The sequence below is a fragment of the Brassica rapa genome, chromosome A03 (genome assembly GCF_000309985.2).
Source record: "Brassica rapa cultivar Chiifu-401-42 chromosome A03, CAAS_Brap_v3.01, whole genome shotgun sequence".
In the NCBI taxonomy this organism is placed as follows: Eukaryota; Viridiplantae; Streptophyta; class Magnoliopsida; order Brassicales; family Brassicaceae; genus Brassica; species Brassica rapa.
This window is the reverse complement of record NC_024797.2, coordinates 20,328,011-20,339,356: the sequence shown is the minus strand read 5'-3', so window position 1 is coordinate 20,339,356 and position 11,346 is coordinate 20,328,011. Positions and strand designations below refer to the sequence as shown.

General features: G+C 33.1%; 1 protein-coding gene across 1 annotated transcript; it reads right to left on the bottom strand.

Moving 5' to 3' along the window:
* Positions 1 to 5,739: 5,739 nt before the first annotated feature.
* On the bottom strand, positions 5,740 to 7,173 carry LOC103859997. The gene is made up of 5 exons (XM_009137603.3): positions 6,930 to 7,173; positions 6,636 to 6,801; positions 6,255 to 6,353; positions 6,059 to 6,154; positions 5,740 to 5,982 (listed from the first exon to the last, which is right to left on the bottom strand). Exons 1-5 carry the CDS (start codon positions 7,046 to 7,048, stop codon positions 5,812 to 5,814), a joined length of 651 nt encoding a protein of 216 aa, XP_009135851.1. The 5' UTR covers positions 7,049 to 7,173; the 3' UTR covers positions 5,740 to 5,811.
* Between the last annotated feature and the right edge of the window lie 4,173 nt (positions 7,174 to 11,346).

The following is an 11,346-nucleotide window of genomic DNA, read 5'->3' as shown; positions in this document are numbered from 1 at the left end:
AGCATTTGGTAAGCCTCCCGGAAGGAGATGTGTGAGAGAGAGATGATTTCTTTGGTTAGAGGCACAAAAGTCAAAAAGTATGTACATATATTATATTGCATGTGGGAATCAATGGGTGTGATTTTTCTAGTGACTGCAAAAATATATTTAAAATAAATAATTTATTTGTATATATAAAAAATGTGTGTAGAGTGTGATGGCGAGACATGTGGACCGAGTGAAACAAAGTCACCGGGTAGACGCACGAAGTGCGTTATAGCGAGCCCACACGTATATTTTGTAGAAAATCAACGTTTACGATTATATACGACAAAACAAAAATCAACGTTGGGTGGATTATATGTTGACCATAAAACACTGTTTGTTATATCTACTCGTAAAAATTCTTTTTCATTTTTCCGAACAAAATTTATTTCGTAATTTCTTAACTTTTCTTATTAAACTTTAACTTTGTTAAATGTGCATGCACACAAAAGAAACTTCTTTAACCTTGGTTGTAATCTTGTTTAGGTTAAACATGTCAATTTCTAGCAATTGTAATGTATATTACTATTTTGATACAAATTGATATGGGTGATATGACCACCCTCACCAAGCTGTAGCTCCGTCACTGACTATGATGCCATGTCCTTGTTTATAAAAGACTATACTTGAACTGACGAAATTTTATTTCTGACTAAATATAATCGATAATACGGTTTTGATTGGATTTTTATCTGGAAATATAATGGTTTGACTATTGGTTTGCAGTTAATTTTTGTTAGTCTTAACTAAGTGTTTAGAATATCTTACCATGCTACATCATCCACCAAAATTTGATAATCATACGTAAAATAAAAAGATTGGTTTTAGTTACTCTTAGCTTTGAGGTTTAAATTTTGATTAACTATTCAATCTTTTTACAAAAATCTATGAATTATATGCCTAAATTTGAAAAATATCATGTATATAAATAACTTCCATATTTTTTAAATAGTACATGATATGAAAATTTTAAAACTTAATTTGACTGCAATATTATATCCTCCGGACTATATTTATACCTTTTTTGAAAAAGAAGCTAATTGATTTTACTATATTTATATACTTTAACGAATCATTATAGCACAATGATTAATTACTGTTTTAATGTTATTATAGCTATAAAATATGTTATAAGTAGAAAGTAATTTGCAGTACACATTGCTTTTTCGAAATTCTGGTAAAGTCGCATGTTTCGAACAACTTTTTTTTTTGAACTTTATGTTTCGGACAACTCTTTTCAACAGATGTCATATTAATTAAAATTATATATCATTGATATGTTTGTTTAAAATAATCTTATAATTTTAATTTTTATGATATAACCTAATTAATTAGTATTCTAAATTTTACCTAACATACTTTTTATTTTGAACTCATATCTGAATTGGCTTTGAAAAACAGTCACCGATAGAAATGTAAGTATTTTCTTAAGTTAATCTATCTTATTATAAGAGAAATATACAAAACTAATTTTTAGTTAAGATCTGATATAAAAAATATTACTGAAGTTATAACTAATTCTAGAAGTAATTTCTTTTTTTCTTTTTTTTTGACAAATTCTAGAAGTAATTTCATCAAAAGTATTTCAGCCATTACTTACATTTTAAAACATTTAAATATTTCTTATTTTACAAAAACAATTATACAAAAATTAAATATTAATATTTATATAACTAAACCAAATTTATAAATATTACTGAAGTATTATAAATAAATTATTTGATTTTATAATTCATTTCATAAAAATATAACGTCTTATACATTTAAATTAAAATAAAATATCCATTATACATCATTTTTTTTTTTTTGAAAAATATATTTACAATAAATAATTTAATTTATTTGCATATACATAAATTACCGGGTAGACGCACGAAGTATACATCATTAGTTACAATAAATATAGTGCATAATACATTTATACAAAAGTAATCAAGATCTTTTAGATTTTTATATTTACTACTATTATTATTTAAATAGATTAAACATTAAAATTAAACTTTCATTGAGATAATAAATCTGCAGAATCTAGTAACTCCTTAAATGTACACAAAAAAGTTTGTCGATCTGATTTCCGCGGCGGTTTCTTTTGGTGTTTGATACTCCGTCGCTCAAGCTTTTCCGGTGACGGTTCTATCCGGCCGGATATCATACTCCGGCGTCGCATCTTTCTTCGGTGGACGGTCGGCTTTTGCTTCCGGCGTCTTTACCTTCGGTAATGGACGGTCGGCTTTTGACTCCGCGTCACACTCCCCGTTCGTGTTGATGGCGGCTTTTCATCAGGATCTTCCTGATTATGTTCGATCTACGGTTCTTGTGTCTCTTCAGTCTGATTGACTCTCTTTCCTTCATCCTTCGTCTAAGGTTAAGGGATCGATTGAAGTCGATTATGGTTTTTTGAAGCGTAGATCTGGTGGTTGTTTAGGGTTTCTTCTCCGCTGACGGCGGAGTTCCCTCTCGCCTCCTCCCTGCTACCGGTGGACGAAAGTGACCATCATCTTGACGCGTGTACATGCATCGCTGGGCGACCGTACGCGTGGTGGACGTCGTGTCACTCTTCTCCTCAACGGGTTTCTTTGGGCTTGACGGGCCTTTAGTTGGTTTGTATAGTTTGCCTTTCTGTTGGGCCGTTTGTGTGTAATGTTTTGGGCTCTGTCCTTTTGGACATTGACCCATTAATAAACTTTCAGATGGAAAAAAAAAAAAGTACACAAAAAAAAAGTAAACATAAAACAAAATAAAAGATCTGACCGGGCGAAATAGCTCATGTAACATAATGCAAGTTGACTAATGTGTTCACACACACTTAAGTTGATTAAAGTGTTACGGGTCAACGAATGAGGCCTACGGCGGGTTTCGTTTCAACAAAGCTATTAATTTTTTTCCTGACTAAAACATAGCTACTAATTGGCATTAAGGGTGCACGTGTACCCGTTATTATATTTATGTTTTGATATTTGTGAGTGAATTTATCATAATAATGCTAGAATAGATGGTAAAACCTAAGTTAGTGCACCCATAAAAAACGATGCCTTCATATGTTTTTTTTTTCTTTTATTATCAGTGGGTGCTCAGTTCATAAAAATCCCACTAAGGAATTAAACTTTCTCCTATGTTTCCAAACTAAATAAAGTTATGGAAATTTTTTTCTTTTTGCTTAAAAGTTATGGAATTTTTTGATGGGATAATAATCGTTTACTTCTTTTTGGACGTACTAAGTAAATGAAACACCGATCAACTAAATAATTAGTCAAATTGAGTAATGACTGAAGCTATTTTACAAATAATATTTCGCTGCACTTTTTTCTTGGCAGGATTGTCTGTCTACAACTCGTTACTCAAGTGACGAAAACAGAATTGATGTGTTTTGTTCTCAAATGTTATAGACAAAAAATACCTCTTGATGCTTGTAGCTGGCGAAGATTTTTTTCTCTCTTTTCAATTTCCGAGCTAATTAATACGATTTGTATACAAATGTTCGTTCGCTGCATTGGTATATACGTAATCTGTTTGTGACCCTTTCCTTTTTTTGTTTTTGTTCTTAAACCCCATGCTTCCAAACTAGCATATATAAACACCGCTTCCTTTAGTGTGGACGCAAACAGTTTTGAAGTACATGACAATATTGGTTTCATAATGCTAATTAATTAATGTTAGACAAAAAAACTAAAGAATGATCACTTATTTCATAATGCTAATTTAATTAATGTTGTAAAAATTTGTTTCAGAAAAATAACTTTACAATATTTTATTATTTAATAAGAATAACTTAAAAATAATTAAAGTTATTGATGTCACTTTATCAAAAAAATGATAATCACAAAAATACATTTATGATATATTTTAATATTTTAGCATGTATGAAAACAATAAAAGAAAATATTTTTATTTTGGAAGCTTTTAAACACATCTATACTATTACTTTAAAAAATAAATTTGCTTATTTTTCATGTTTTCCGTAAATTTAGCATGAGTCATTAGTTTTAATAAACAATTTCTGATACATATAATTTCATAAATAATTATATATATATATTTTTTTATTAACATATACAAATTCATTCTGACTCTGTGAACCAAACTGGTAATTATACATCCATGTGAACTATGAAAAACAGTTATTTTCTGACATTACGTAGTAGATTATCCGTCTTTGAATTCTCCGTCCGAAGTATATGAATGATCTCTGGATTTACGATACATGCTTTCAAAATCTTAATGTTTTCCAAATACATTTCAAACGCTGGTTATTCTTATAGTTTTGAAACCATCTCACCAATTGAAAATAATCTGTTGCAAAAGTAACCTGAAACTAACATAAAATTTTCATACACTCCGTTCCCTATATTAGTGCATCCACTTCTACATGAAGTGGTGAAAACCATAACATTTCTTGCCCCCAGAGGTGTTTTATACAAAATTATTGTTAATCGGATATAAGAGTTTATTTTTTTTTGCATGGCCAAAACAACTTTTTTTTTGTTACACGAATATAAATATTAAACACTGTTATGAACTCAAAACACCTAACTGTAGTCCTCTCACTTTCATGATACTAACTATTATGTATAGTAATCTAACATTTTAAATCATCGTTTAAACTTAATATTCTAAAGATAAAATAGTATCCTAGTTTTATATGTTCAGAAATTGTCTTAACATTTATACATATATTTTTTATTCTAAATTATATGTAGTTATTGAAACTACTATTTAAAATTTAAAATAATCTTTTTGAAATAGTATAAATGTTTGTCATTATTAACTGAAGCATGTACATTTTTGAGTATTCATATAGAACGATACTGCTGGTTATTTTGGGTTTTGACTGTCCCCTTACACAATTTTTTCAAATTTTCACACTATTGATATAAAGAAATTTCTCGGCCAAATAATTTTGATGTATTAATAGTAAAAAAATCATAATTTCTTTTTGTAATTTATATTTCGTTACCAAGTACTTGAAATAAAAAATATGTTGGAAAAGGAAAAAAGCTCGGTTTAAAATAAGTTTTTTTTTCTAACGGATGCCCTTATAAATCATATCTAGCTTTTCATTTAAATGGATTTATAAATTTGGTTTAGTATTATTTTCTATTTTGAAATAAATATTATATCTATTAACTAAATTTTAATTTTTAACTGAAACAAATATATAGGTACAAATAAAATTTGGTAACTATTCGGATATTAGCCACAATTATTATCGTAGCTTAGTCTTGAAAGTAGCTTAGTCTTGAAAGAGAAACCAAAAATAATCACAGCTAGGCGATAGTCACAAAGTTAATGTTACAAAAATTGTTGTGACTATTCGAAGTTATTGGTCAAATAGCCAAAAAAAATTGGTTTCTAACCACTAAAAGCTGTGAAAGACTCACTTGTGATGATGAGAAACTACTATAACCAGTTTTTCTTGTAGTAAAATTAGAAACTTTCATGTAGGTCTCTCAAGTTTGTGAAAGACTCACTTGTGATAATACTCTTTAAAAACTCTCAGTGCAGATGCTCTTATTCTTCTCGTTTTTTTCTTCTAATTTTAAATTAAAGGCTTTAAAAAGACATCTAACATTGAAGTAACAGCTGGTGTCCTTATTCTTATTTGATTATTTGATCAGCATTTGATAATCCTATGACTACAACCTATGACTTATATGAGAGAAAGAGAGAGAGTTCCTTAGCCAAAAGTTGAGGAGATATATATTTAGGTTAACAGCATGAAGACAAAGAAAATCACATAAAATCTATAAGGAAAGCCTGAAAGGTAAATATACAAAATGAGCCCCCGTTTCAGTCAGTTTTAACTTTGGATTCCTTCTTGGAATTGTTGAGTTTATGCTTCATTGTCACGAAAAATAGCAATGCTCCTACTACGGCCAATGCTTTGATGAAACGTAAGAGCCGTCGAAAAAACTCATCACGTCCGAACAAGGCAGGGTTTGTAACTGCGTGATCCGCAAGCTACACAAAAGGCATTATACTCAGCCCTCACAAAGTACTAGTCTAAACTTATTACACATGGGCCTCAAGAACGCACCTCACGAAATTTCGATATGGTTTGCTTAATATGCTGCTCGTCAAAATTTGAATTATAGAGATTTTGAGCGCCTTCGTATATTGTTTCATTAAGGATCTACGCACACAAAACCCAGAGAAACCCAAAAACAAGAAAATATGAGACCCGAAACAAAACAATTGGTCTTTGAGAAGGAAGCAATATACATTGTTATTACCCTTTTGAATTTGATATAAAGTAGTCCAAATTCTTCTGTGTCGATACGTTGGTTGTAGAAATCATGATGTATCGTTGTAGCAATGCCTTGGTGTAGAAGCTATATAACCACAAGGAAACAAATTTATTTGGAATGAAACCAAGACATCCATAACTATAAGAGTTACAGCTCAAAATAGAAGGAACTGCACAATTTATATATTCAGGCAGCTACGTTGTTCTGAATAGATTTGGTTCAAGGGTTTTCAGGGTTTTTAAAATAGTTATGGTAATGTTAATGGACTCGTAGAAGGATCAGTTGTATTTGGAGACGATTTGAGACTAATCAAATGAACCTTGCAGTTAAATAGATATAATAAGAGAGCAAACTAAGAGTTGGTACCAAGAAGAAAGCTCCAAAGAAGCTGCCATAGATGAAGATAAGTCCACCAAGCGTCTTCACCATGATACTAACTGCCATAAGATGCTTAATCTGATCTCCTGAATACCCGAACTTCGGTCTCCAGTAATCCTCTGATCCTTCCCAATTGGATCTGAGCTCCATGTAACTAAATAACAAAGAAAAAAAAGAGACAAAATCTCAATTTGAATTCTAAGCAAAGATAGTGCCTGTGAAAATATAAATAGAGAAAAGGGTATTTAGAGGAAAATAGATGTGGTGGTTGATGAGTTTTACTCATGCCAAGCAGAGAGGAAGAAGGATGAGGCAAAGAGTGTTCTTCCAATAGTTTCCACATGAGGGAAAGTTGCAACTTTTCTTCCTAAACTGTTCACTTTTCTCAGCACAAAATCCATCTCCGATTCTTGATACGTAGACTAATGAAAAGATTATGATTCAAAATAGAACTTGCAAATCGGTTCCTCTTGTGGAAAAAAGTGGATGCACTATGAACGTTCTTAAGCGTTTTTTGAACTAACGAAAAAATATAGACTAATTACATAATGAACAAGAAAAAGTTACTATTTATGTAAGATTTTAATCTGATGTGTATAGCTTACTGCATTGACAACTGTAATAGTATAGTAGCTGCACTCGTACATATCTATATACTTGGCGTGTTGTCAAGTAAAAAGTAAGACTTAATTTGAAAATAAACTATTTAGATCACAACATAGTTATCCAATTCGAACATACAAACAATGGTTGTAACAGCTCTTGATATTTGTCTTAGCCTTTCGACACTTGGCTATATGACATGCAAGACGATGGACACTTGTTGTAGCAGTTTACAACAAAGCCAAATCATTCGTAATTAAATCTTTACGTGCAAGAAGAATGGATCGATGGAAACAACTCATAGAAGATTTTTGGTTAAAACAAAAGTAGAGACAGTGATGAGGTAGGAGATGTGTATTTATTTTGGTGAGGAATATCGTCAACAAAATATTTCAACATCGCTAGCTCTAATCAGAGCCCGGTCCTAGAAAATATTAGACCAGAAGAATTTTTTTAAAATAGGCTATTCTCTGAGACTCAACCTTGGTTAAAGATAAAAAAGAAATTAGGTTCCACATTTTTACCACTAAACCAAAGGAAATTTTTGAAAATTTGTGACCAAAATTGTTCTTATAATTAAGCGACCGAAAACAATGGCTTTTTTTGTTTGGTCCAAAGGGCCAACTCTGGCTCTAATTAATGCAATGCTAAGTTCTAGAGATCGATCAGGTTTTGTTGATTCAGCTTGCAACTCAAATTCTCTCAACTGTCATTCCTTTCGCTATCAATTTGAGCGAGTTCACTCAGGCCAATCAGCTTTGTTACCGCGTAAATGCATATTAATGTATTTAATTAACTAAAAAAGTTGTGATTAATTCGCAGAACTTGACGTTGATCGTTGCTCGATTATATTGGATTGATGCATACTATCGACAACCTCGACGAGGCAGAGAAGAGTGAGGAGAAGGAGAAATATGGTGACAAAGCCCTACATATCGAAAGCCAAAGCAAACTGAAATGTGAACTTCACAAACTCCCTTACTTTATTTCGGTAGTTCCCACCCTATAATACTTAGTTTATAGATATTATTATCATAGAATTCATATAATTCGTAGTTCTTAATATAATACTTTTATCTATACATATGTGATTATTCCTTTTAATCAAGAACTTAATATACTAAAAATTATGTATTTCCAAAGCAAAGTGCAAAAGATTATATGCCTTTGAAGTCTGAACACTCCAGCTTCACGTAGAGCCATGCTCTCCAAAGGCAAATACACAGGAGCTCTGTCTCCAATTTCTTCAGTTTGGATACTTTTTGATTCATGGACATCAGGACATGTGCCAAATTAACCAAATATACTTCACAATCCTAAAACAGAGAGATACATAATTTTGGGTCCATAGTTGAACAAACTAAACAAAGTCGACGAAAGTAAGTAAGTTGTGTCCAAAGATGATATCAAAGAGTCGCCCTGGGACATATTATCTTGTTAAAGGTTGAACACGGTACAACCAATGACATGCTTCTGTGTCAAAGTCGTTGACCAATGCCACGTTAAGGGTTGAACACAATAACACAAATTGCAGTTTGTGTTTCTCTTCTCTTTCTCACAAAGTGTGTTACACGTTTGTATCTTTTTATGATTAGATAGGTCGTACGTTGGATAATTGGATTTTTTAATATTCATTCGGTTTATTTTGATATTTTCACACTGATTAAAAATAATTAAAATACATTTATATTCTTATTATTACATTTATTTAACAAATAACATTTGAAATAAATAAAATTAGTTATAAAATCAACGCAATTTACAATTATACTAATTTTAAAATAGATATAAATTACTCACATTGAAATTCTAAAATGATATTTTTATATAACAAAAAGTTTTAGATTAATTTTTTTGGTGAAATAAATTAACAGTTCTTATAGAATAAAAAGAATACATCGGACTACATTTCAATCGTAATAAGATTAATGATTTTTTTTTTTTGGTAAAAACAAATTGGTTGAAGGAAAGCAGGCTTGTGGTAGAGAAATAATAGGTGAAGAAGAGCAGAATAGTGACTTAGCAAAAGATGAAGAAGAGCAAGATAATGTGTTTACATATAATAGAATAAATATAAATCAAATCAAAACCAATGGAGTTCCTTTTTTTTAATTTTTTAATTATGACTTTTATTCATTCACTCGTTTCCTCTATGGAACAGGAAGGTTAATAATGATCAGTCTTAACAAGTTCCGAAAAAGTTCCCTAAACTAGAAGAACTGACATAAAAGATTAATAAATAGAAACGTAGATACAGTTTTTTCTTTCTTTTGAAAACAAAACGTAGATACAATTACAGGTTTATTTAATTACAGTTAGGTGTTAAGGAAGGGTCTAGATAGTTCTAGACCGACGTACGTAAATGTATATTGGATAAGTTCTGTTGTAGATAGATATCAGAAGATTCTCTGTTATGATTCAAGGTTATCATGTAAAGCTTATATAAGTCACGTAAGTGACAGAGAAGAATAATAAGATTTTTTCACCATATCTCTTGTTTACATAGTATCAGAGCCAATCAAAGGGCAAACTCAGTATTTTTAACGAGAGATAGAAGATGAGTGGAGAGAAGACAGCAATCGTGAGTTCGTCGAAGTCTGTGACTGAAGGGACGACATCTCCTTATTATCTCGCCCCCGCTGATAATCCAGGAACGTGTATTACGCCTGTGATCTTGACGGGAGAGAACTATTCTGAATGGTCTTCAGAATTGGAGAATGCACTTAGAGCCAAACGAAAGTTCGGGTTCATCAATGGTAGTTTGAAGTTTCCTGATGAACAGGAGAATCCGGTGGAGACAGAGATGTGGAGAACAGCAAACTCGATGATAGTAGGGTGGATTAGGGCGTCAATCTCGCCTACCATACGATCAACAGTTCCGTTCACTCCTGATGCGTGCAAGATGTGGAACGAGCTTAAGAAGCGCTTCTCGGTGGGAAGTGGAGTTCGGGTTCATCAACTCAAGTCTGAGTTGGCTGCATGTAAGCAGGAAGGGTCTAGTGTGATGGAGTACTTTGGGAAGTTATCTAAGAAGTGGGAAGAGCTGTTGTGTTGTAAACCTCTTCCATTGTGTACTTGTGCAGCATCAGACGTGTATGCCAAGGAGTATGAAGAAGAAAAGGTACACCAGTTCCTTATGGGGTTGGATGAAGCAAGATACGGTAATGTTGTTACGACTCTTATCGGATCAGAGACGCTGCCCGATCTCAACACGGTGTATCAACGTGTAGTACGAGAGGAGAACAGACTCGGTGCGTCTCGTGTTGAGACTAAAGAAGCGCCAGTCGGGTTCAATATGAAAGTAGGAGGTGATGAGTCTTCACAGGGAGGTATCATGGCGGCTGTGGCGCGAGGACGTAGTGGTGTTGTGTGTGATCACTGCGGACGATCTGGTCATGAGAAGAAGGAGTGCTGGCAGCTCATTGGTTTCCCGGAGTGGTTTAACGAGCGTAATCAGTCAGGTGGACGAGATGGCAGAGGCAGAGGCCGAGGGAGAACTAACAGCTCCAGAGCCAATGCAATGCAGGGGACCGCAGCTTCTACTAATGCGAACAGTCAGACCTCAGGGTTTCCACCGCTAAGTTCTGAGCAATGGGCGTCGCTTGCATCATTCCTGGAGCGCCAGAAGCAGTCTCCAATACCCGACAAATTGAACGATAATGTGCAAACAGGTGAAGTTATTATCGATACTGGGGCTTCACATCACATGACTGGAGATATCACTTTGCTTAGTGAGGTTCACAGTGTGATACCAAGTACTGTAAGCTTTGCAGATGGTAGTTATACTATGGCAACAAAGTGTGGTAGCTTGAAGTTATCAGAGAATCTCACGTTGTTGAATGTTCTCTACGTTCGAAATTTGAACTGTACTTTACTTTCAGTTGCGAAGTTACTTCGGCAAACTGGATGTCTTGCGATGTTTACTGACACTCTATGTGTATTGCAGGACCGTTTTACGAAGACTCTGATTGGAGCCGGTGAAGTGAAGGATGGTGTTTATGTTTATCGAGATGTGACAGTCACGAGAGGTCATCGAGTCAAGGCGTCGGCAGATCAGACTTTGTGGCATCGTCGGCTGGGACATCCCGCATTTGGT

Excerpts from the sequence above, each read along its gene's own strand:
- LOC103859997 (XM_009137603.3), bottom strand. The coding sequence starts at position 7,048 with ATGGATTTTGTGCTGAGAAAAGTGAACAGTTTAGGAAGAAAAGTTGCA. Across the intron at positions 6,802-6,929 it reads TTCCTCTCTGCTTGGCATGA|TTACATGGAGCTCAGATCCA; the intron begins GTAAAACTCATC and ends TTTGTTATTTAG. Across the intron at positions 6,354-6,635 it reads TCTTTGGAGCTTTCTTCTTG|CTTCTACACCAAGGCATTGC; the intron begins GTACCAACTCTT and ends GTGGTTATATAG.